Source organism: Oncorhynchus kisutch, linkage group LG1 (assembly GCF_002021735.2).
Source record: "Oncorhynchus kisutch isolate 150728-3 linkage group LG1, Okis_V2, whole genome shotgun sequence".
NCBI lineage: Eukaryota > Metazoa > Chordata > Actinopteri > Salmoniformes > Salmonidae > Oncorhynchus > Oncorhynchus kisutch.
In genome coordinates this window covers 48,770,357-48,796,317 of record NC_034174.2, presented here as the reverse complement: position 1 = coordinate 48,796,317, position 25,961 = coordinate 48,770,357, and the positions used below count along the sequence as shown (strand labels likewise).

General features: G+C 43.1%; 2 protein-coding genes across 3 annotated transcripts; both read left to right on the top strand.

Moving 5' to 3' along the window:
* Window positions 1–15: 15 nt before the first annotated feature.
* On the top strand, window positions 16–21,664 carry LOC109892098 (limbin). Of its 2 annotated transcripts, none has more exons than XM_020484519.2 (23): window positions 16–529; window positions 652–721; window positions 1,068–1,258; window positions 1,391–1,447; window positions 1,579–1,765; window positions 2,113–2,213; window positions 2,369–2,434; window positions 2,664–2,798; window positions 3,136–3,275; window positions 7,058–7,382; window positions 7,712–7,951; window positions 8,277–8,452; window positions 8,626–8,785; window positions 10,674–10,862; window positions 11,326–11,618; window positions 11,834–12,026; window positions 13,985–14,128; window positions 14,748–14,975; window positions 15,182–15,414; window positions 15,552–15,639; window positions 15,805–15,980; window positions 19,651–19,749; window positions 20,167–21,664. In XM_020484519.2, the coding sequence occupies exons 1-23, from the start codon at window positions 266–268 to the stop codon at window positions 20,603–20,605; spliced, it is 4,194 nt and encodes a 1,397-aa protein (XP_020340108.1). In that variant the 5' UTR covers window positions 16–265; the 3' UTR covers window positions 20,606–21,664. The 2 variants fall into 2 exon arrangements, with proteins under 2 accessions (XP_020340108.1, XP_020340114.1); XM_020484525.2 differs by having other exon boundaries at window positions 30–529; window positions 13,988–14,128.
* Window positions 21,665–22,060: 396 nt separating this feature from the next.
* Window positions 22,061–24,182, top strand: LOC109898742 (cytokine-like protein 1). Its single transcript, XM_020493869.2, has 4 exons — window positions 22,061–22,364; window positions 22,460–22,504; window positions 22,878–23,024; window positions 23,385–24,182. Exons 1-4 carry the CDS (start codon window positions 22,224–22,226, stop codon window positions 23,487–23,489), a joined length of 438 nt encoding a protein of 145 aa, XP_020349458.1. The 5' UTR covers window positions 22,061–22,223; the 3' UTR covers window positions 23,490–24,182.
* Window positions 24,183–25,961: the final 1,779 nt, after the last annotated feature.

Genomic DNA, 25,961 nt, shown 5'->3' with positions numbered 1-25,961 from the left:
TGTCCTTTTCTTCATAGTTTTGGGAAAGTCTTCGAGGAAGTTTGGATGACCCATTTCCATGACCTATATTTTCACAGTCGACAAAAATCTGTTTCGCCCGTTATTCTTGTTTGTTTCTTTTGCATGACATGTTTTTAAGACATATTGTAACACAATTTCGTGTTATCAGAGAACAATGACAATGTTTCCTTTGTCTAATACAGTAACAAGAGGATGCAAAATGTAACGGATTTCGGGAAAGTAGTGAAAGTTTTAGAACAAACGAATGCTTCAGGTACATTTCCTCGTGGAAGTAGTCACTGTATGCACTATTTTCTTCTGTTTTCAACAAGAGTATAGGCCTATATTTTGGAGACGTCTACAGCACCGCCCTTTTCATTCGTATGGGTTCAACAATGTAAGCCATCATGAGAATCCATGCCATTCCGCTATCATGGGGGACAGCAACCATGTACATCCCGCGTTCTGTTACATCTCTGTACTATCATGGGGAACTCGACAGAACTCATTTGGAAATGGTCGACCTAGAGTGAGTCCAATTCCCTTATTTCTGTGCCTGTCCTATTTCAAGGGCTGTACATCTATATCTGTCTGTCTGCTATGCAGTTGTTGGAACAGGTTTTGTTTTTCACTATGTTTCCCATTCAACAGGACTCTATTATACCATTTCAGCATGACCCTGGTGGAAAATCAGCAGAGCTGAGCTCGAAGAAGATGGATGGTTTGTTATTTTATGTGTTCTGCAAAATGTATTATCATCCCTAGGATAACGATAAGGGTATAATGTCAAAAGAGACTTGGCCTTCTCAACAGAAAGTAGCCTATGACAGTAATTCCACCAGTTAACTGTTAAATCTTGTCAAACCCACTGTGTCATTTGGTATTTTTTTGTATTTTATTAGCTGTTGCAAAAGCAGCAGCTACTCTTCCTGGGGTCCACACAAAACATAAAACATGACATAATAAAGAACATTAATAGACAACAACAGCTCCAGGACATAACTACATACGGAACTATGTGTACTGTTACTGTACACTATTGTATGTTTACTAATGTTACTTCACAGGACAACCAGGGCCATGTGGGCCCATGGCTTCCTGTGCTGAAGAGGGTCCTCTTCGTTCTGTGGCCCCAGCTGGCCCCGGGGGCCAGTCCCTCTACACCTCCTTAAGCCACCTGGCCAACATCATGCAGCATAAGGCCCGGAGCCGCAGGAGCAGTCTCACCAGATACATCACTGGTCACACTCTGCCTCAGGTAAGTACACAAACAGAGACATAGTCCAGGGGTTGTAGTCAAAAGCCATAATGGAACCTAAAGGGACAAGTTTCCATCCATGCTTTTGTGAAACAGAAAAACTTGTTGTGTTTACTTTGTACTTTCTTTCAGATTCAAAGTGCTGCGCAGCCATCAGCATTTGGACTCAAATTTCAGAAATGTGCCCAGGTAAGTAATGTAGACTCTGTAGAGGATGGTCTTGCTTTGCTCGTTACTGTTCGGCTAGGCTCGGTATATAGAAGTGTATGTACAAAGTGCCCTCATATACCATGTGTTCTCTACGATCCTTTGGGACACAGGTGGAGGCAGGTACCGAGTTCCCCCATCTGACGTTCTTCCTGCTCATCAACAACACTGGGCCTCCAGGGGACAGCAACCTTTCCCAGCTGGCCATCAGGGACTCCGTCTCTGGGATAGCAGCCCTGCAGAGTGGGGGGATGGTGGTGGAGAAAGGCTTCCAGACCTTCACCATCGACTCACTGCCAGGTACACAAGAGTCATGAGAAATCGGTTTCATCCGTCTGTCCGTCAGTCAGTCTGTCAATCAGTCAGATCACCAGGGTTGTGTTCAGTATGCACAAAATGAGAAAATAGCCTACATTTGAAACGGGGAGATACTACCTGAACTTGTGTAATAAGAAGCACCGATTTTCAGTTTGTTTTGCTACAATGTACCTCACTGAACATGACCCAGGCTCCATGCTACAGAAGGCTGTGCCACCTGAACTTATCCAATTGGAGTTATGAACATTGTTAAAATTATTGTATTAGCTTTTTACTCCATATTTCCAACCGTAGTTAATATCGTTGTTGTTTTGGTTGTGTTTCTGCAGCAGGATCTCAGTACGTTGTGACGTACACTGCCCTCATCAAGGGTCACAAGAGTGAAATTCTTGACCTGCCTGCCTTCCTTACCTTCTCCAATGCTTCACTGGTACTGCAATCACCTCATGACATAATATAGAACATTAATAGACACTTTGTCCCTTTTTCTCTTGCTCTGATTATATTGCCAAAGCAGCAACACTTTACATTGCTGTACATAGGTGCTATTCCAGGGTAATTTATACTGTTATTCTCGCTCTACAGAATGACGTCAATATGTTTGGTCCAATGGTGGCTAATTTGACACTGAGGCTTAACTCCACGAACAAGGTAACCTTGAAGCCTTCGTTTCTTACTTCTTAGTTTATCAATGTGATGTCGGTTGATAGTCGTGCTCAACGTAATGCTGCGTTTACAATGCTAAACCTTACATACAACCTTACTTATGTACATTTCATCATAGTAATCAGATTACAGCATTGTCTGTGCCCCTGATAGTAATTTCTTTCTCTTTATCAAATATTGATAAATATGATCTACTCTCACTATACACTTTCAGATTTACCCCAATCACTATGTCCATTTTGCTGGGTTTATTGGTGGATTCTTTCTGTCCTTGTTGCTGCTGTCCCTGGGATTTCTGGCCATGAACCTAATATGTGCCCGAGCCAGGAAAAACTCCCTAGAGCGAAGGGTAAGACGTTGTTACTGTAACCTCACCTCTATTAGCTTACCTGAGTTCCAGATCTGATTGTGATGTCCTGCCAACTCCATTGCTGTGTGACAATGACAGCAATGACGTTGGCAAGACAGCACAAACAGATCTGTATACTTGTTAGCCACCCAGCCGTGGCAAAAGAAAAACAATGACACCAATACAAAGTCAACAAATTGTATTTTATTTTTAACTATTGTTTGAAAGATATTTCTCCCATTTGTTCGTTGACTATGATTGTTTGTATTCTATTTGAAAGCAATCCACAGTAAAGGGATGGTTACTGTTTCTCTTTGTATGTCTGTCATTCCTAAAGAAAAAGCGAGGCGCTTCAGACCCTGAGTATGCGGTATGCAACATGAGTGAGACGGCCAAAGAAGAGGCAGCATTCGAGGACAAGATGGTGGACATCATGGTGCTGGAAGACCCTCAGAACATGTATCAAGCTCTGGAGAAGTGAGTATGGAAATGCCAAAGGATATAATGCTTTATTACTTGTCGTTATAGTTTATGATGTCTTATGCTCTAGGAGTAGGAACTGTGTTTCAAAGATGCTACCGAGTTACAGTTCATATCATGAAACCAGTCAATTGAACTAAATCAATCAAATGTATTTATAAAGCCCTTCTTACATCAGCTGGTGTCACAAAGTGCTGTACAGAAACCCAGCCTAAACCCCCAAACAGCAAGCAATACAGGTGTAGAAGCATGGTGGCTAGGAAAAACTCCCTAGAAAGACCAGAACCTAGGAAGAAACCTAGAGAGGAACCAGGCTATGAGGGGTGGCCAGTCCTCTTCTGGCTGTGCCGGGTGGAGATTATAACAGAACATGGCCAAGATGTTCAAATGTTCCCAGGTGACCCTGTCAGCGTGCACTGTGCCCGGCCCACCACAGGAGTCGCTAGAGTGAGATGGGACAAGGACATCCCTGACAGCCAAATCCTCCCCTAACCCGGAAGACACTTGACCAATTGTACACCGCCCCATGGGTCTCCCGGTTGCGACAGAGCCTGGACTCAAACCCAGAATCTCTAGTGGCACAGCTAGCAATGCAACAGTAACCATCCCTTTAGACCACTGTGCCACTCGGGAGGCACCGTAGTGTATGTCTGCGCATACCATAACTCCACATCAGCAAACCGCTTGCCCACGCAACGCCATACATGCTCTCTGCCATCTACACTGTACAGTTGAAACCAGGATTCATCCATGAAGAGCCCACTTCTCCAGTGTGTCAGTGGCCATCGAAGGAGAGTGTTTGCCAACTGACGTTGATTACAATGCCGAACTGCAGTCAGGTCAAGACCCTGGTGAGGACGACGAGCACACAGATGAGCTTCCCAGAGACGGTTTCTTATAGTTTTCATCAGCTGTTTGGATGGCTGGTCTCAGACAATCCCGCAGGTGAAGAAACCAAATGTGAAGGTCCTGGGCTGTCGTGGTTACACGTGTTCTGCTGTTGTGAGGCCGGATTGACGTGCTGCTAAATTCTCTAAAACAAATTTATGGTAGAGAAATTAACATTAAATTCTCTGGTAACATCTGGTGGACAATCCTGCAGTCAGCATGACAATTGCACACTACCTCAAAACTTGAGACATTTGTGGCATTGTGTTGTGTGACCAAACTGCAGATTTTAGAGTACCCTATTATTGTCCCCCAGCACAAGGTGCACCTGTGTAATGATCATGCTGTTTAATCAGCTTCTTGATATGCAACACCTGTCAGGTGGATGCTCACTAACAGAAATGTAAACAAATTTGTGCACAAAATTTGAGAGAAATAAGCTTTATGTGCATATGGAAACATTCTGCGCTCTTTTATTTCAGCTCATGAAACATGGAACCAACAGAGACAAGTAATATAGTCATTTTGTTTGCATTATCAAAAGGATGTTGCGTTTATATTATCATTCAGTGTATTTCTATTCTTGCTAGACTGAAAGTATCTGTTATTTGGTCATCGCTAAGGCTTTATAAGGGGGCCATACATGCATATAATTATTGAGGCATCATGTTGCATTCCGTGTTTCCCCTATAATTTTTTCCAGCAGCGGTGACAAAATTAGCGTGGGGCTTGGCCAATGGCGTGGTTTTTGACCTTCCTCATTACATGCTGTAATTTGTTTTTCAGTTTTAAAGCTAATTTCCTGCAAATCTACACATTTTGCCATGGGTTGAAGAGAAAATCTAACAGTTTGAAAGCTAGTTTCCTGCAATTCAAAACATTTAGTCACGGGGCAAAAAAAAAAGTTTTAAAGCAAATTTCCTGCAATTCAAAACATTTTAATGGCTTATGCCTTGTTCTTATGCTATCTGAGTGACTCAAACACTATAAGACAATCAATGGGAGCCCCATGCCATAACATTTTGGGACATTTTTACTCTCCCTGACTGTCTATTTTTTATTCTGGTGGTTGTTAGTTCTCAAACATGATCTTATTTAAAAATATATAACTCTGTTATCTTTTCTACATACTTTATATCTGGTTGTAGTCATTTAAGTTTATACTGAAAATGACTTACCATCCCCGAAAGTATTCTTTTTTTAGTAGTGCTCACGTTTTAGTAATGGTGGCCCGCCGCTGCTAAATGAATATTGGGTTAACACTGACATTATACCTGTCTGCATTAAACTTGTACTGCAGTGGGCTAAATCTGGGTTACACAGAGTGTTTCTTTGTACAAATCAACTTTGAAACAAAAGTATACACCTAACATATTGTTATAGTCTTTAAAAAAAGAAGACACCTGTACCATGTCAGATATAGAGTGGAACTGTACAAAATTATGAGTTTGCATCTCAATATTACGCTTTATATACATCACATAGTACTGAATTTTAACAAAACAGTTTGACATAGAAACACCAAATTTTCAACAACAACAAAAAATATATGTTTGTTAATTCTGAAAATATGAAGATTTTTAAATAATGTTCCATCCATGAGGCCACTAGAGGGCTATTTGGTCATTTGAATCATGTAGTAACTAAAAAAGTGTTAAACAAATCAAAATGTATTTTATATTTGAGATTCTTCAAAGTAGCCACCCTTTGCCTTAATGTAAACTTTGCACACTCTTAGCATTCTCTCAACCAGCTTCATGAGGTAGTCACCTGGAATGCATTTAAATTAACAGGTATGCCTTGTTGAAAGTTCATTTGTGGAATTTATTTCGTTAATGCGTATGAGCCAATCAGTTGTGTTGTGACAAGGTAGGGGTGGTATACAGAAGATAGCCCTATTTGGTAAAATACCAAGTCCATATTATGGCAAGAACAGCTCAAATAAGCAAAGAGAAATTACAGTCCATCATTACTTTAAGACATGAAGGTCAGTCAATTACGGAAAATGTCAAGAACTTTGAAAGTTTCTTTAAGTGTGGTTGCAAAACATCAAGCGCTATGATGAAACTGGCTCTCATGAGGACTGCCACAGGAAGGGAAGACCCAGAGTTACCTCTGCTGCAGAGGATAAGTTACCAGCCTCAGAAATTGCAGCCCAAATAAATACCTCACAGAGGTCAAGTAATAGGCACATCTCAACATCAACTGTTCAGAGAAGACTGCGTGAATCAGGCCTTCATGGTCGTATTGCTGCAAATAAACCACTACTAAAGGACATGAGTAAGAAGAAGAGACTTCCTTGGGCCAAGAAACACGAGCAATGGACATTAGACGGGTAGAAATCTGTCCTTTGGTCTGATGAGTCCAAATTTGATATGTTTGGTTCCAACCGCTATGTCTTTGTGAGACGCCGGGTAGGTGAGCGGATGATCATCAGGACAATGACCTAAAACACCTCCAGGCTGTGTAAGTTATATTTGACCAAGAAGAAGAGTGATGGAGGGCTGCATCAGATGACGTGGACCCCACAATCACCCAACCTCAACCCAATTGAGATGGTTTGGGATGAGTTGGACCGCAGACTGAAGGAAAAGCAGCCAACAAGTGCTTCGCATATGTGGGAACTCCTTCAAGACTGTTGGAAAAAAAGCATTCTTCATGAAGCTGGTTGAGAGAATGCCAAAATTGTGCAAAGCTGTCATCAAGTCAAAGGGTGGCTGCTTTGAAGATTCTAAAATATAAAATATATTTTGATTTGTTTAACACTTTTTGTCTTCACTACTTTTCTATAATGTAGAAAATAGTAAAAAAAAATATATAAAAAAATAAACCTTGAATGAGTAGGTGTGTCCAAACTTTTGACTGGTACTGTATATCTGACATCCTCACAGCCTGGAGATGTCCAGCCTGCTGCGAGCCACTTCCAGCCTGGAGAGCAGTCGGGTCCAGATGTACAAAGATGTGATCGCAGCCCTGCTGGCCGCGCTGCGCTCCCAGAACCACATGTCCCAGCAGGCCGAGCAGCGGCTACTGAGCGTGCTCCACGGCCAGTTGATGGGCATGGAGGGCAAGCTGAAGGAGGAGCACTTGGCACGCATGGCAACCCTGGCGGCCCAGTGCAACCTGGAGACCCGGGAGCAGATGGAGGCGGAGCATCGCAGAGAGGCCCAGGAGAAGGCCCGGGCAGAGGTGCTGTTTCAGCACTCTGATGAACAGGTACTGTAGTGGCTATTATCAATCAAAAACCATTGGCGGAGGTAGAGAGCAATGTGACTTGTGCATAAATAATTTGTTAAACATGCCAGAAATGGCTCCTATGGGCACAGTTGGAGAAGCAACTCCAGCCCTGTGCTTAAATACCTGATTTAGCTAATTAAGACTATGGTTAGGTGATTATTTGAAGCAGGTGTATTAGTGGTGGGCTGTAGCAAAAGCCTGCACACCCAGTAGCTCTCCATGGCACTAGATAGACTAAATCAAGTGCACTTCAAGTATTTCACACTTATATTTAACACAGGTCTGGTTGATTCTGGTTGATTCTCCAGGAGCTCCACCAATGCAGTGTCCTCCTGGAGAAGCTCCACAAGCTGAACCAGAGTCACCTCCAGCGCACTCTGCTGGTGAGACACGAGGAGGCCTCAGCCAAGGTCCAAAGGCAGATAGTGGAGTGGAGAAGAGTGGAGCTGCACAAGATCTTCTCAGAGGAGCTGGAGGAAGCCACCAGGATGTGCGAGCTGGAGAAGACCCAGGCCAGGAGTCTCCTGCATGACTACTTTGCCTATCAGGTGAGCTCGTGAAGATGGTCCCGTTCAGTAGGAACAGATGGGAGGAAACACTTTGAAACAGCCAATGTAAATGTTCAGGTAGGAGCTACTTCAGCAATAGTTTTCAGCAATGTTTCGCTGTATGTATCACTGAAAGTTGTTTTGGACTAAATGGGAAAGTCAAGGGGAAATACTGTGCTCTCAACTAATCTCTTCACATACAGTTAGTGCATTCATGTTGAGATAGCTAGGTGAGACAACCACATATCATGTCTCATCGCATGTCTTCTCAGTTCATCTTATCTCATCTCATTTTATTTGATCTCATCACATCTCATCTCTCTAGAATCAGCTGGAGGAGGTGCTGGATGTGGTCCTGGCTAACCAACGTTGCATGCTGGGAGAGCGCCACGCCCAGAGGAGGTTCCTGGTGCACAGCCTCCACAGCCTGAAGGGCCTCATCTCCGAGACCTTCTCCAGGACCTCCAGCCAGATAGAGAACTGCTTCAGCCAGCATAGGAGGTTTGTGCTATGACTCTCTACATGTGTTATACTGTATGTCAGGTTTTATAGCACCTGTTGTCTTCTACCTACTTGTCCTTAAGCCATTGTAGACTACTAAGGGTTCGGGAAACTTGTATAACGTAGATGTAGCCTACATTCCTAAAAATGCAACCTTGCCTGTATTCCAACAGGGGGAGCGATGTGTCTGAAGAGCAGGTGGAGCTGCTGCTAGACAAGGCTCAGAAGGAGCTGGTGTTGGTGAGGCAGGGCCTGGATGAGGCTCTGAACCAGGAGAGGAGGGCCATGCACTGTGGCCTGGTCAAGAAGAGGAGGGACCTCATCTCTGACATGGTGAGATCATTGACAATGCGTTGTTTAAGTCAAACTTCACAGTGTTGCTCTCAGGCAATACATTTGCATATCTTAATTAGATAAATAATGAATTAGCACTTATTTGAGAAATACTCCCAAATAAGATAATATTTTTTCAAGAAAATATCTCAATCAATTCACAACTCCTGTGCATTTACTCATTTACTAATAACATAAAGCTGGGAATTATTCTGGGTAATGGAGAAACCACAAATATTACAAATACATACTGTGTCTTGACTTTTTCCACATTTTGTTATGTTACAGCCTTATTCTGAAATGGAGAAAATAAATAAAAATCCTCAGCAATCTACACACAATAACCCATTATGACAAATACTGAAATATCCTATTAACATAACTACATTTTTAGAAAAACTGAAATATTTACATAAGTATTCGGACCCTTTGCTATAAGATACGAAATTGAGCTCAGGTGCATCCTGTTTCCATTGATTATCCGTGAGATGTTTCTACAACTTGATTGGAGTCCACCTGTGGTAAATACAATTGATTGGACATGATTTGGAAAGGCACACACCTGTCTATATAAGGTCCCACAGTTAACAGTGCATGTCAGATCAAAAACCAAGCCATGTGGTCAAAGGAATTGTCCATAGAGCTCCGAGATAGGATTGTGTCGAGGCACATATCTGGGGAAGGGTACCAGAAAATGTCTGCAGCATTGAAGATCCCCAAGAACACAGTGGCCTCCATTATTCTTAAATGGAAGAAGTTTGGAACCACCAAGACTCTTCTTAGAGCTGTCCGCTTGGCCAAACTGAGCAATTGGGGGAGAAGGGCCTTGGTCAGAGAGGTGAACAGGAACCCCATGGTGGAGATGGGAGAACCTTCCAGAAGGACAACCGTCTCTGCATCACCCCACCAATCAAACCAGACGGAAGCCACTCCTCAGTAAAAGGCACATGACAGCCCATGTGGAGTTTGCCAAAAGGCGCCTAAAGGACTCAGACCATGAGAAACAAGATTCTCTTGTCTGATCAAACCAAGATTTAACTTTTTGGCCTGAATGCCAAGTGTCACGTCTGGAGGTGCTTCTACAAGTAAAGGATCTGAATACTTATGTAAATACAATATTTCAGTTTTTTATTTTTAATAAATGAGCTAAAATTCTAAAAACCTGTTTTTGCTTTTCCATTATTGGGTATTGTGTGTACATTGATGAAGGAAAAAACAATTGAATACATTTTAGAATAAGGCTGTAACGTACCAAAATGTGGAAAGAGTCTGAATACTTTCTGAAGTCACTGTATGTATATGATTGCCATAGCCTGAAGGACATCCCATAACCATTAATTCCCTGAAGTATTTACATTGTATATAACTTACAAGTAATACATAGTGTAACCATCATCCATGTACATTTTGTTGTTTATTAGCCATTCTTTCTTTTATATAATCATATTTTTATTTAATGAAATCTATCGACTGAAGATTACACAATACAACAGCAGTAGTGTTGTTCCTGTATACATGATTATATGTACAATTATTAATACTGCTGAAATTAACTGTATTCTGTATTCTGTATTCTTTGCATTGTACTGTATTTATTCAAATGCTGTACCACTATACTGCTTTGGCAATATCTACAAATTGTATATCATGCCAATAAAGCAATCTGAATTTGAATTGAAATAGGTAACAGCTAGGTTTTGTTCTGTTCAGCAGGGCACAACGTAGTGGAATATTCAGATGAATATATATTGAACCAACATCAGCTCTATTCTTGCCATTTCTATCTGCAACGTTTTACATTTGCCGACTGAACATGCTCAAGGAGTGCCTGTAGGGGCCAGGGCTCGATTTTAAGCTTTTCAACCTTGTCTTTTTTCTCTTCATCCAGCTGCAGGGCCACAAGCAGAGGCAGAAGGAGCTGTCAGCCCTGTCCCGAGGGGGCCTGGAGGAGGACAGGATGGAGGTGGAGCCGGCCCAGCATCTCCGCTGCTGGCAGAGCCTGCTGACCGCCCAGTGCCTGGAGCTTGGGGAGCTCATCAACAACCTGGATGAGGAGGCCGCTGCAGACATCCGTAAGGTAACTCAAAATGACACAACACCTGCCTCTCTCCTTATATACAACGGTTAGATTAGGTAACTGGTAGCTATAACTTGCACAACACATGTTGCCATTTTCAAATCGCTAGCTAGTTAGCAGTGTGCTAGTAGCATCCATTGTGCAAGTGACAGCACTCGCTCTCTAAGACTTAAAGTAGTTGTTTCCCTTGCTCTGCCAGGGCCATGGCTTTTGTGGAGCAATAGGTAATGCTGCTTTGTGAGTGCAAAGTGTTGGTCTGCAGAAGGCCCCCAGTTCGAGACCATTGACGGACAAGACTTACTTTGTTACAAGTACACAACTTGAAAAAGCGATTGTTAGACAGCAAATGAACATCATACATGATTATACATACATAGTTACATGGATTGTTAACTAACCAAGCAAATAGTTTCACTTTCTCTGACTTTCTATTGACTGGAGATTCACCTTTGACCTCCCCCAGGTCACCATGCGTGTGATCCACAGCGCCATGGCGGAGGTGAAGGCCATCCAGCCTGCTGTCGCCCAGGCTCTGCTGGCCCTGGGGAACCCCTGTGACCCCCTCCAGCAGCCAGAATCGGGGTCCCCCATAGGGGCCAGCAGCAGCGCCCTGTCACAGGCCCAGGAGAGGCTCCATCTGGAGGGCAAGGCGGCAGTGAGGACCCTCCAGGCCTCCAGGGACTCGCTGCACCAGGACATGGAGAGGGAGCTGCAGGAGCAGCAGGAGCTGAGGTCCAGGGGACAGGTCTTCTTCAGGTGAGCAGATGTTTATTTTCCAATCACTTTTTCAGGTCAGTCCGTTGCGCTACAGAGAAGATGGTCACATTGGTACACATTTCAGAATACTTGTGAAAGGTGGGAAAAAAATAAACCTCTGGGGTATCTTAATGCAAATATTATCACTTTGTGCTAATTATGTGTGTGTGGCCATCTGTGTGTGTGTGTTTGCGTGTATTTTCTCTCCTTCCAAGGTCTCTGTGCTCGTCACAGCTCACCTTATCGGACGAGGAGCTCCTACACATGAAGCTGGAGTTCCAGAACTGTCTGTCCAGGATGGACCACTGCCTGATGCTGCCCCACGCCCTCTCCCGCTCCAAACTGCAGGCCGCTCTGTCCACCTGGAGGAAGGAGATGGAGGAGCAGGTTGAACATCCACAGCAAGAGGTAGGTGGAGTATCTGACACATACAGTTTGTAGTGCCAAAAGGATAATACCGCCCTCTGCTGGTTCCTTAGCTGTAACATACTGTAACATACAGTTGACAAAGATCACTTGGACATGTTGCATTATATACATTGCTCAAAATAATTAAGGGAACACTAAAATAACACATCCTAGATCTGAATTAATGAAATATTCTTATTAAATACTTTTTTCTTTACATAGTTGAATGTGCTGACAACAAAAATCACACAAATTATCAATGGAAATCAAATTTATCAACCCATGGAGGTCTGGATTTGGAGTCACACTCAAAATTAAAGTGGAAAACCACACTACTAACTTTGATGTAATGTCCTTAAAACAAGTCAAAATGAGGCTCAGTAGTGTGTGTGGCCTCCACGTGCCTGTATGACCTCCCTAGTCTGTGGTGCAACGTGGCGTTGGTGGATGGAGCGAGACCTGATGTCCCAGATGTGTTCAATTGGATTCAGGTCTGGGGAACGGACGGGCCGGTCCATAGCATCAATGCCTTCCTCTTGCAGGAACTGCTGACACACTCCAGCCACATGAGGTCTAGCATTGTCTTGCATTAGGAGGAACCCAGGGCCAACCGCACCAGCATATGGTCCCACAAGGGGTCTGAGGATCTCATCTCGGTACATAATGGCAGTCAGGCTACCTCTGGCGAGCACGTGGAGGGCTGTGCGGCCCCCCAAAGAAATGCCACCACACACTATGACTGACCCACCCCCAAACCGGTCATGCTGGAGGATGTTGCAGGCAGCAGAACGTTCTCCACGGCGTCTCCAGACTCTCACATCTGTCACGTGCTCAGTGCGAACCTGCTTTCATCTGTGAAGAGCACAGGGCGCCAGTGGCGAATTTGCCAATCTTGGTGTTCTCTGGCAAATGCCAAACGTCCTGCACGGTGTTGGGCTGTAAGCACAGTGGACGTCGGGCCCTCATACCACCCTCATGGAGTCTGTTTCTGACCGTTTGAGCAGACACATGCACATTTGTGGCCTGCTGGAGGTCATTTTGCAGGGCTCTGGCAGTGCTCCTCCTTACACAAAGGCGGAGGTAGCGGTCCTGCTGTTGGGTTGTTGCCCGCCTACGGCCTCCTCCACGTCTCCTGATGTACTGGCCTGTCTCCTGGTAGCGCCTCCATGCTCTGGACACTACGCTGACAGACACAGCAAACCTTCTTGCCACAGCTCGCATTGATGTGCCATCCTGGAAGAGCTGCACTACCTGAGCCACTTGTGTGGGTTGTGGACTCCATCTCATGCTACCACTAGAGTGAAAGCACCGCCAGCATTCAAAAGTGACCAAAACATCAGCCAGGAAGCATAGGAACTGAGAAGTGGTCTGTGGTTATCACCTGCAGAACCACTCCTTTATTGGGGGTGTCTTGCTAATTGCCTATAATTTCCACCTGTTGTCTATTCCATTTGCACAACAGCATGTGACATTTATTGTCAATCAGTGTTGCTTCCTAAGTGGACAGTTTGATTTCACAGAAGTGTGATTGACTTAGAGTTACATTGTGTTTAAGTGTTCCCTTTATTTTTTTGAGCAGTGTATATACACTACCGTTCAAAAGTTTGGGGTCACTTAGAAATGTCCTTGTTTTTGAAAAAGAAAGCACATTTTTTTGTCCATTAAAATAACATCCAATTGCGGATATGGCAGTGAAGTCACTGGTGATGGCCGTCCTATTTCAAACTCATCCCCTCTCTTCCAACTGACGCCAGAACTTCTACAGACATGTAAGCTGGAGCATTGGCACATTGTGGGAACGTATGAAAGTATTGACAAAAACACCTAGGCTATATCCACAGTGGTCAATGGTAAAACAAATAGCAACTAATGCTAAACAGACTAGATGAAATGACAGTAGCCTATGCTGTGGAGATGTTTCCCTCACCATCTCACTAACCATCTTGTGTGTTTTCCAGAAGAAGACGAGGACTAAAGGGAAATCCACTGAGGGCAGACAGCGAGCAGACCCCTCAGAACTGCTGCTCTTCCAGAAGAAGATGGAGGACAGGATACAGCTGTTTGAGAAAGAAAAAGAAATGGAGCGCACTGTGAAGGAGAAGGTTCGGTGGAATTCAGTTCACTGAAACTTTATTTGTCCCGAGGGGCAGTTATAAAATGGAGGAGAAGGCTTTTATATTGCGCATATCCTCTTTTGTCACATTCACTCACTTTTTGCTCCTTTGACACTTTCTCACACTTCCAGCTGGACGAGATGGGAATATAGCAGAGGCGGGTAAAGGGGATATTCCCGGACGGACTCCGAAACCTTTAGAGTTTCTCAGACCTAGATTAAGCCTACTCCTGGACTAAAATCCACACTCTGTAAATTATCTCGTTGAACGTCCTTTTTAGTCCAGGAATAGTCATCATCAAATTCAGAAAAACTGTCCCTTAGCGTTTGCTGCCAGTGTTATGAAACCTGTTAGTCAGCCTACTGATAAACCTGCTCTTGCTATGACTAGGGTTCCTAGGGCTGCCTAACTGGTCCATAACCTATTATAAAATGTGCCCATTTAACACAAAATAAGAGTAAGCCACAGGGTGTTCGATGTATGTCTCACCAGTGTCCAGGGAGAGCTTAGTTGAGTAACTGTGACCTAATCACTTAACCTAACTCATTTCCTACAACTTTAGCTAAACCCCTTCGTTCCCTGACGCCTCCAACATCTTTCTCTCTAGGTCCTGGAGGAGATGCGTAGCGTGAGGGAATCGGAGCTCCGGAACCAGGCAGACGGCCTGGCCGTGCAGATGGCCGCCCTCCACTACCAGAAGGCTGAGAGGAGGACCAGGGTCCTGGAGACCTCCAGAGCTCTGCTCACCATCCAGAGCCTGCTCACAGAAGAACTGCGAGCCAGCAGGAGCCTGGGGGCAGCCCCCATAGCCCAGAGCATCCAGAACCACTGTCTGGTAGGATAGGACATTGTGGCATGTTGGATGCTTTAGCATGTACTGTAGCCTGATTTATACTTTAGCTGTGAAATATTACATTGTTGGCTCAATTTGATCAAATCCGCCTGAGCAATTTGGTTACACACACACAGATACAGGATAAGATATATCCTCAGTGGATAAAGGTTTTGTGAAGAGCGTGATCCTGTGGCGTGTGACTACAGGGTTTGGAGGAAGCGGAGCTCCAGCTCCAGAGAGAGCATGCAGAGTTGGAGAGTCTGGAGTCTGGACCCTCCAAACACAGACCACCCAAAGACCCACACTACTCTGATGAGGAAGAGGAGGAAGAGGAAGGGCAAAGGAGGCTGTTTCATATAGAGCGTGACAGCCGCATGGCCACCATCCTTCACGAGGCCCTGTACACGTGTGATCAGGTCATTGTTCTGCAGACAGAGAGGTGGGCTTTTTGGAGCTATTATTCTGCCTAAAACAAATGTACAATATTCTTACACAAATGCACCATGAAGCGTAACACAGAACAGCTCCAAGTGCGAACAGAATAATTCTGAATATTTTATCATTTTTTTCCCCCAGGCTGCAAGAGGCCAACGCTAGGAATCAAGCCATGGAGGATCTCAAGGAGCAGCTGGAGCTGAAGAGACTCTACACAAACTGTGACCAGGTGATCTAGCCATCATATAATTGTAATTCTCCAATTGCTTTTTAGTTGCTTTTTAGCCTGGAAGTAGGCTTCATCTGGGTCTGAGTCACTATTTTGTTGACAGCCCAAGCCCAAGGAGACAGTTTTATTTCCCTCTGTCCCTCTTTTTCGTCCATCCCTCCCCAGGATCTGGAGTTTGCGGCCAGGTTAGTGAGGCAGAGCCAAGTCTCCACCGAGGTTCTCCTAGAGGCTCTCCGCCTCCTCCTCCCAACCCTCCCCGAGTCGGAGCTGCTCTCCCTCATTGATGCCCTCTGCCCCAAGCTATCGGTCTTTCCAGCGTCCGCAGAGCAGGAAAGCACAGCGTAAGAACTACTGAGGCTCCTTCGTCTAGCAATAGTTTTATTGGTAGTGGATTGGAGGGTTTTCTTCAGAATTGGCATTTAGGCATTTAGGCCAGCATTGCTATTGTACCTGTAGACTTCCAGTCATTGCGCTAAAGCTAGTTAGTATTGGTTTGCGAAACGTCTGCTAACTTCCTTCATACTGCACGCAGAAACATAAAAATTGTATCTACGAGTTCATTTGACTCTGGGTAAGTAGAACATGGCCAGAATCTCGCAGTAGACATTTAAAGGTAGAGTCTGCAATATGACATCATCAACATAGCAGGGCGACTTCCTGCTTTACAACAGCAACAGACTTCAAATCTGCAGCAACAGAGCTTAAAGGTAGAGTTGTCAGCATGACATCACCATACACACTGTGGCATGTTCCTGCTTACAGATATTAACAACAACAAAGTTCAAATCTTCCATTGCCAATATTGGCTGTTCCCAAGGGAGGGCGAAGATTGGGAACAGCAAAAAGTAGCAGTCTTGGGCCTCCCGGGTGGCGCAGTGGTCTAAAGCACTGCATCGCAGTGCTAGCTGCCCATGGGGCGGCGCACAATTTGCCCAGCGTCGTCCGGGTTAAGAAGGGTTTGGCCGGCAGGGATATCCTTGTCTCATCGTGCACTAGCGACTCCTGTGGCGGGCATGGTGCAGTGCATGTTGACCAGGTTGCTAGGTATACGGCGTTTCCTCCGACATTGGTGCGGCTGGCTTCCGGGTTGGATGTGCGTTGTGTCAAGAAGCCGTGCGGCTTGGTTGGGTTGTGTTTCGGAGGATGCATGGCTCTCGATCTTCGCCTCTCCTGAGTCCGTACAGGAGTTGCAGCGATGAGACAAGACAGTAACTACTACCCATTGGATACCACAAAATTGGGGAGAAAAGGGGGGGGGGGGGGGGGGGTCATTTTTTTTAAGTAGCAGTCTTGGCAGAAAAGAAGTCTGAGACATAAACTCTCTGCCTGGCCATTGAAAACTCAGGGTAAACTTTAGTCAAGTTGGTAATCTGACAGTTTGCACATCTTTGGTGTCTGACGCCAGTTTTAACCCTCCAATTACATCCAGTAAGTAAATGAAGTTATACATATGCTCACTGCTTAGCAGGCTCCAAAATACCAATACCACTAGAGAATAGAACTCTCGGAGCAGTTTGTGCCGTGTACCAGATGTTTAGGCGGGTGTCTATGAGTGACTCACACCAACACAATGTGTTACTTGTCAGTAAACGCTGGATTCAGTTTGTTTCCCATCTTAAAAGCTTATAAGACATATTCATCATGTGTCAATTTAAGAATTTAATTTGTCTCCTATTAACTTAACTGTGAAAATGTCCCTTCTTGCCATTGTAACAACTGACGACGCGCACACCCCCGCAGTTCCCGCAAGTGGTCCCCCCGGAGGTTGGGCCCCCCAGATAGCATATGAACACGTCATAAGCCATTCTTTATTTTTTATTACAGGAAATTTGCTTTCAAACTACAGGGTGGGCTCCGCGAAACTGCGCTATGGCACTAATTGTAAGCACCTGTCACACACAAATATACGACCACAAAAAGTAGAACTAAAAGCAATTTCAAGTAGATTCCAAAATATAACAAAAAGGAACTACAAGAAAATGGTTCAACATTTCAGCATTCATGTAGGGAATTAATAGCAAGCTAAGATTTATGTGATCATACAGGGGACGCTGGCATTTCAGTTCATATGAGAACTTTTAACAGAACCTGCGAAAAGATCAAGTCAAAATAAAGTCTTCGCATTTCGTAAACTACAGGTGTGGACTAACAGTCAAATGCTTACTTCCGAGTCCTTTTTCGAGTTAAAGATACAAAGGTATTAGTGTCACGAGGAATGAATACACAGTAAATAACAATGACGAGTATATAATATCAAATCAAATTTTATTGGTCGCATACACATATTGCGGATGTTATTGTAGATGCAGCGAAATGCTTATGGTTCTAGCTCCAACGGTTTGTAATACCTAACAATACACCCCCCCCCAAATAACATGGCTATATACAGGGAGTACCAGTGTCGAGTTGATGTGCAGAGTCATGAGGTAATTAAGGTATCCATTTACATATAGGTAGGGTTAAAGTGACTAGGCAACAGGATAGATAGACAGTAGCAGCAGTAGGTAGCCATTTGATTAGCTATTTAGCGGTCTTGTTTAGCAGTCTTATGGCTTGGGGGTAGAATCTGTTCACGGTTCTGCTGGTTCCAGAGAACAGTCTATGGCTTGGGAGACTGGAGTCTTTGACAATTCTTTGGGACCTTCCTCAGATTTACTTGGTGTGTAAAATGTTAAGTTGTAACCGCATTCTTACAGCACTGTCGAAGTAGTGAGACTAATCAATGTGATCTCTCTGAGGAGGAAAGAATAGTCATTCAAATCAAATCCCATTTTATTTGTCACATGCGCCGAATACAACTGGTGTGGACTTTACTGTGAAATGCTTGCTTACGAACCTTTCACAACGATGCAGAGTAAAAATATATATTTAAAAAATAAACAGTAACTAACTCAAGAGGAGTAAAATAAAATACACAAGAATGGGGCTCTATACAGGGAGTACCAGTACCAGATCAATGTGCAGAGGTACCAGTTATTTGAGGTAGATATGTACATGAAGGCAGGGTAAAGTGACTAGGCGTCCGGTTAGATAATAATAAATACAAATATTAGCAGCAGCAAATGATGAGTGTAAAAGTGTGTGTGTGAGTGTATGTTTGTTTGTGTTGTGTGTGCATATTTAGTGTTTGAATGTGTGAGGGATATGTGTGGGAGTGACAGTGTAGTGTGTGTATATGGTATGTATATAAAGTCTAGTGAGTGTGTGTAGGGTCAGTGCAGATAGTTTGGGTACCATTAATTTACTATTTAGCAGTCTGGATATTATAGCTTGGGTGTAGAAGCTGTCTCTGAGTCTGTTGGTCCAGGAGCCGATGCTCCGGTAACGTTTGCTGGATGTTAGGAGAGTGAACAGTCCATGGCTTGGGTGGCAGGAGTCTTTGTCAATTTTTGGGCCTTGCTCTGACGCCGCCTGGTATAGAGGTCCTGGATGGCAGGGAGCTCGGCTCCAGTGATGTACTGGGCTGTCCTCACCACCCTTTGTATCGCTTTGCGGTCAAGGGCGGTGCAATTGCTATACCAAGCGGGGATGCAGCCAGTCAAGATGCTCTCAATGGTGCAGCTGTATAACTTTTTTACGATCTGTGGGCCCATATCAATTCTTTTCAGCGTCCTGAGAGGGAAGAGGTACTGTCGTGCCCTCTTCACTACTGTGCAGGTGTGTGTTGACCATGTTAAGTCCTTAGTGATTTGGATCATACCTTCCCATCTGCCCATGATACATTGGCTGGGAGCTTGGAACACTTACTGTCAATGTCCTGTCTGGGCTGGCCAACACTCTGTTTGGACTCTGTTGCTTGTGTGAATAATGCTCTTTGTATGAGGACACCTGGGACTTGGCCTGTCTAGCCAGGAAAAGAGGGAAGTTACTGAGAAAGTTAACTTAAATCGAACAAAATGCATCATTTTGTGGAGTCTCCATCTGCTTAATTCGCTTGTCCCCCGCGTGAATAATTTTCTTTATCGCCAGAGAGCTATTTTTCTTTTCCATTCTGGCTGTTTTTTTTCTCAGGTGGCCAGAGGGAGCAGGAAAATCTCTGCTGGTCAGACTGAGGCAGGAAATGGTGGGGAGGAATGTCTCAGCCCACAGCACGGACAAGGACAGAAACCAGTGAGTGCAAGACAAAGAGCCTCAACTTTTTTTTTTAGCTTTTATTTTAGATGTGGATACACTTTCAGGTCCTAATTCAGTCAGTTCTCATCAACTCAGAATGTTGACAATGTAATGTTGACAACAAGGACAGGTGGGTCTGTGCGAATTTTGAAAGGTTACTACCTTGATAACGATAAAGCATAAACATTGATTGTGAGTCAACCTGCAGTGCTGTTTTTCTTTATCGGTGATTGAATTGGAGCCCAAGGGTACTTTTACGAAGTACTAGGAAATAACTTGGGAGATACAATATTTGGCACATAGCAACATAGAGTGGTAGATGCATTTTGGTCCCACTTTTGTAAAATGCTATATACACTGTAGATGCTTCAGAAATCATAATCAAATGTCATACTCTTCCTCTTCATTTTCCAGGTTCCAGGAGAAGAGACAGAGCCTGCTGGAGAGGCTGTTTCTCAATCCCAGACCCGAGGCTCGCAGGGACGTCATGCAAGTGTTGGTCCAGGAAAAGGGGAGGGAGGGAGTTGTTGCCATTCCCAAACCAGTCGCGACTGGAACGAGCCAAACCATATCCTCGGAACAGCTCCAAGACTCTGTTCAGATTTCAGTGGGAGGAGGAGGAGAGGTGGACAGTGAAACTGTGTTTGTCTCCACTACCGCAGCAGGACCCTCCACTTCTGGCTTGGCCAACAATGCAGTAGTGCTGGACATCCCCACTACGGGGGAGAGGGTGTTTGTGTTCCGCGTTCTGCCGGAGCCCCAGAACACGACAGGGTCCACCAACAGGAAGAGGAAGAAGAGAAACTTTCTTAATCTGAAGAAGGGATCAGTGGCCCCCACAGACCAACCCTGAGCTTGCTGGTGGTTTCAAGAGGGTCTACTGTAGACACAGACTTGCCATTAGATTCCTACTGGTCCTATACTGAACCACTAGCCTGGTCCCAGGTCTGTTTGACTGAAGGAGTTGGCAAAACAGAACAAACAGATCTGAGACCAGGCTAGGGGAACATGTGCCCTGTTAGACTCTGTTATGTGCTTTAAAATGTCCCACCTTTATGGTACTCAATGATGGTATTATGGTAACAATGAGCAAAATTCTATGTATTAACGTTTAATTAAGTAGTCTCAAGGTACTGTAAAATAGCCATATAGTTGCAGGCTTTGTCTGTAGACAGCTAGTTTTTCTGATAATGAATGATTTGCACGTCTTGGTATATACATAAACCACATCACCATTATCAATATTTTAACAAATGTTATAAATACAATTATGATAAATAAGTACAAATGTTATATAAAAAATTGTATCGTAGAGTGTTCCTATCCATTGTATGTTAAAACACCTGCAATGGTCATTTTTTTGGCAAGCTTCAAAATAACAATCCCACAAGTTCAACCAATGTGTTACAACTGTTTTTTTTACAAATTCAAAAACGATCAATAAATTAATAATGATCAGTTTAGCTATATAAACTCAGTTTATTAACTAGGCCTACCTATAGCTCTGTAAATCGTTTCATTAACAGCCATACAAATGTTACCAACATGCAGTGATGTAAATTACTTAAGTAAAAAATACATTAAAGTACTACTGAAGTAGTTTTTGGGGGTATCTGTACTTTACTATTTAAATTTCTGACAACTTTCATTTTTACTTCACAACATTCCTAAAGACAATTATGTACTTTTACTCCATACATGTTCCCTGACACCCAAAAGTACTCGTTACATTTTGAATGCATAGCAGGACAGAAAATAGTCAAATTCACACACTTATCAAGAGAACATCCCTGGTCATCCTACTGTCTCTGATTTGGCGAACTCACTAAACACAAATGCTTTGTTTGTAAATGATGTCTGAATGTTGGATTATGACCCTGGCTCAACTTATATTAAAAAAACAAGAACATTGTGCCATCTGGTTTGCTTAATATAATGAATGTTTTATTATTCATATTTTTACTTTTGATACCTAAGTATATTTTAGCAACTACATGTATTTTTATACTAAAGTATATTTAAAACCAACAACTTTTATACTTTTACTCAAGTAGTATTTTACTGGGTGACTTTCACTTTTACTTGAGTCATTTTCTAATAATGTATATTTACTTTTACTTAAGTATGACAATTGGGTACTTTTTCCACCACTGCCAACATGTGCTTAAATTAATTTTTATAGTGACATGTGGATTGTTACAGCATGGGATGATACACTTTGTTGTCATCCTGAAGGATGTTGATAGCTGGAAGAAATTTCACGTTTCCAAAATGCACAGGAGCGCGTAATAAGTTTAATTTCCAGTTATGTTGCGCTTAGTGAATCTTCGACGTCACCATCTCTTTTTTTGTCACTCCCAACTACAAACTGCAAAGTTGCTTGACAAAGAACACACTCGTTTTGTAAAGCCCAAGCGTAGTTGCCTCTACAGAAGAATACTTTTTTAACCGACCCAACAACGGGTAGAAAGATGAGACTCGCACCTTTCTTGTGTTTCTTCAGTTTTATTTGGTTGGCAGATTGTGCACCACCGACATGCTATTCCCGAGTGCTTGGCTTGAGCAAGGAAATAATGGACCTTTTGGAAAAACTACACAATTATCATCTCACGGTGAGCTATTTCAATTTCGTTTTTTGATTATTAAAAAAAACAGTTATTTTCTTATGTATCCAAATGTTTTCTCATTTAAACGTTTTATTCCGTAGAAAACCTGCGTGGAGATTCTGCCCAAGATGTTTCTGGATGTGCACGTAAGTTTAACACCATTGTAATTTATCTGAACAAAATATTGATTCTCAGACGTAATACCAGTCAGTATTGAAGAAAAGGTCGACAGAGGGAACCAGAATCTGATTTGACGTCTCATTGGGTTATATCGCATTAACTGTAATGTGTTGGTGATGCAATATGCATGTTTGATGTAGATGAGAAGATGCATGCATTCCGTAATGTGATTGGATGCCGATATCAAAGTTGAAAAAATATAACCTGCCAATCAATTTAAGTGAATCTAAAACAGTTGTACACCAGTATCTGAAACTGTTTCTGTGTAACTTTTGAATCAATATATTATAATATTCATTGAGCTATAGGTTATACAATGTCTTTATTATTTCCCTGTAGAATTCGTGCATCGTGACCAAGCTCCGTGACTTCCTCTATGTTGTGGAGAACCTTCCTACACAGTACTGCAGAGAGCGTCCCAGGATCGCGTTGTTGAAACGCAAAGTCAACAACCTGTACACAATTATCAATCGAATCTGTTATCGGGTATGTGTGTGCTTAGCTATGCAGAAGAATGAACCATGCTGTCTCTCATAGCCAGAAAAGTATTAAAATAAATAAAATATCTGTCATAGCCTATTCTGTATGTGGTACAGGAAATGACTAGTCTGTTTCCAGATCTGTTCTGCCATGCCAACCCTTATAATGACATGAGTTGAAGAGATTTCTGGAACCAAGCTAGGGAATTACAGCCCAGAGTTCAATTCAATATAAAAGATAATATGATGACTTCTGCTCATTTAGTTTGTCTGCCGACGTTTCGCCAGTTTTGCTCATCCTTTCACCCACTTTCTGCAGCTGAAGATGTTGTGTATGCCGAGTTCTGACTGTTTGACCTCCCCACAGGACCTAGTGTATTTCACAGATGACTGTGAGGCCATTGAGACTGGGCAGAGTACCCCTCGCTACGGAGAGGACAGGCTCCAGCTGCTGGTGGAAGAGAAGAGATGAGCCCATCCAGAGACAAACACACTCATGCTCACATGTGCAAACAGCGCACGTCTCACACACACACACACAGGAATGGATGTGTGAGGGTATGTAAACCCTGTTTCACTCAAAATCACACACACATACATAACATCACACACAACACACAACTCTAGTGGAAAAACATGCCAACGCGGTTTATTTTCTAACCAATGTAGTGGTGGCCTACAGAGTTGATGTTAATGGTGAAGTCTCATGTTAGTTGGCATGTGTCTGGTTACATTCCACGAAGTGGTGGAGAACTTTCCACAGGAAATTTGCTGAATACCAGCCATTCCAATGAAAACCTTAAAATAATAAACCAATAAGAAATGTTTGTTAGCCTCGCTTACCGCTGCTTACTTACCATACTGTTTGAAAGGGAATGCCTAATTTATCCAAATATGTTGTATGTTTCCATAACCCTTCGTATTACTAAGCTGTCTTGAGGCTTACACATACCTAGTTCCCAGCCTGTACACCCCTGAGAAAATAATGATTACCTCATGCTGATTGTTTGATTGTATGAATAGGCCTACTCTTTAACCTTTAGTTATGTATCTTGTTTTGATGTAGGCTAAACTTAATCATTATCGCGTTTTCTATGTAATTGGTACAATATACGTTTGTGTAGTGTATTACTTATATGTATGCAATAAAACAACTATATCTCTTTTTGGTGCCTGTGAGTTTTCAAATGTGGTGTGTGAGCAGCAAGCACAAATGCAATTGATTTTCTTTTAGTATTGCAAGACAGTCGAGTGAGTTTTGATATTGAATTCACATTGTGAGTGAAAACAGGAAATGCCGTGCAAGGATGTTGGCTGGGGGTGGCAGTGGGCGTAACATGCAGGACTGGTAATCTGTGATTGGCAGTGGCAGTTCCAATCCAGGTGTGTTTTTGTTTTTGCAACATGCAACAATTTCGAAGGTTTTATTGAGTTACAGTTAATATTAGGGAATCAGTCAGTTTAATAAATTCAATAGGCCCTAATCTATGGATTTCACATGACTGGGAATACAGATGTGCAGAATACAGAGACCTTTAAAAAAAAAGGCCTCAGGATTTTGTCACGGTATCTTTGTGCATTCAAATTGCCATCGATAAAATGTAATTGTGTTTGTTGTCGGTAGCTTATGCCTGCCCATACCATAACCCCACCGCCACGATGGGGTACTCTGTTCACAACGTTGACATCAGCAAACCACTCGCCCACACAACGCCATACACATGATCTGTGGTTGCGAGGCCGGTTGGACGAACTGCCAAATTTTCTAAAATAACGTTGGTAGAGAAATTAACATTAAATTCTCTGGCAACAGCTCTGGTGGACATTCCTACAGTCAGCATGCCAATTGTACACTCCCTCAAAACTTGATACATCTGTGGCATTGTGTTGTGTGACAAAACTGCACATTTTAGGGTGGCCTTTTATTGTCTCTAGCACAAGGTGCACCTGTGTAATGATCATGCTGTTTAATCAGCTTCTTGATATGCCACACCTTTCAGGTGGATGGATTATCTTGGCAAATAAGAAATGCTCACTGACAGCGATGTGAGCAAAATAACTTTTTGTGCATATGTAAAATTTCTGAGATCTTTTATTTCAGCTCATGAAACATTTATTTATTTATTTATTTTACCTTTATTTAACCAGGTAGGCAAGTTGAGAACAAGTTCTCATTTACAATTGCGACCTGGCCAAGATAAAGCAAAGCAGTTCGACAGATAAAACGACACAGAGTTACACATGGAGTAAAAACAAACATACAGTCAATAATGCAGTATAAACAAGTCTATATACAATGTGAGCAAATGAGGTGAGAAGGGAGGTAAAGGCAAAAAAGGCCATGATGGCAAAGTAAATACAATATAGCAAGTAAAATACTGGAATGGTAGTTTTGCAATGGAAGAATGTGCAAAGTAGAAATAAAAAATAATGGGGTGCAAAGGAGCAAAATAAATAAATAAATTAAAATTAAATACAGTTGGGAAAGAGGTAGTTGTTTGGGCTAAATTATAGGTGGGCTATGTACAGGTGCAGTAATCTGTGAGCTGCTCTGACAGTTGGTGCTTAAAGCTAGTGAGGGAGATAAGTGTTTCCAGTTTCAGAGATTTTTGTAGTTCGTTCCAGTCATTGGCAGCAGAGAACTGGAAGGAGAGGCGGCCAAAGAAAGAATTGGTTTTGGGGGTGACTAGAGAGATATACCTGCTGGAGCGTGTGCTACAGGTGGGAGATGCTATGGTGACCAGCGAGCTGAGATAAGGGGGGACTTTACCTAGCAGGGTCTTGTAGATGACATGGAGCCAGTGGGTTTGGCGACGAGTATGAAGCGAGGGCCAGCCAACGAGAGCGTACAGGTCGCAATGGTGGGTAGTATATGGGGCTTTGGTGATAAAACGGATTGCACTGTGATAGACAGGGGACCAACACTTTACATGTTGTGTTTGTA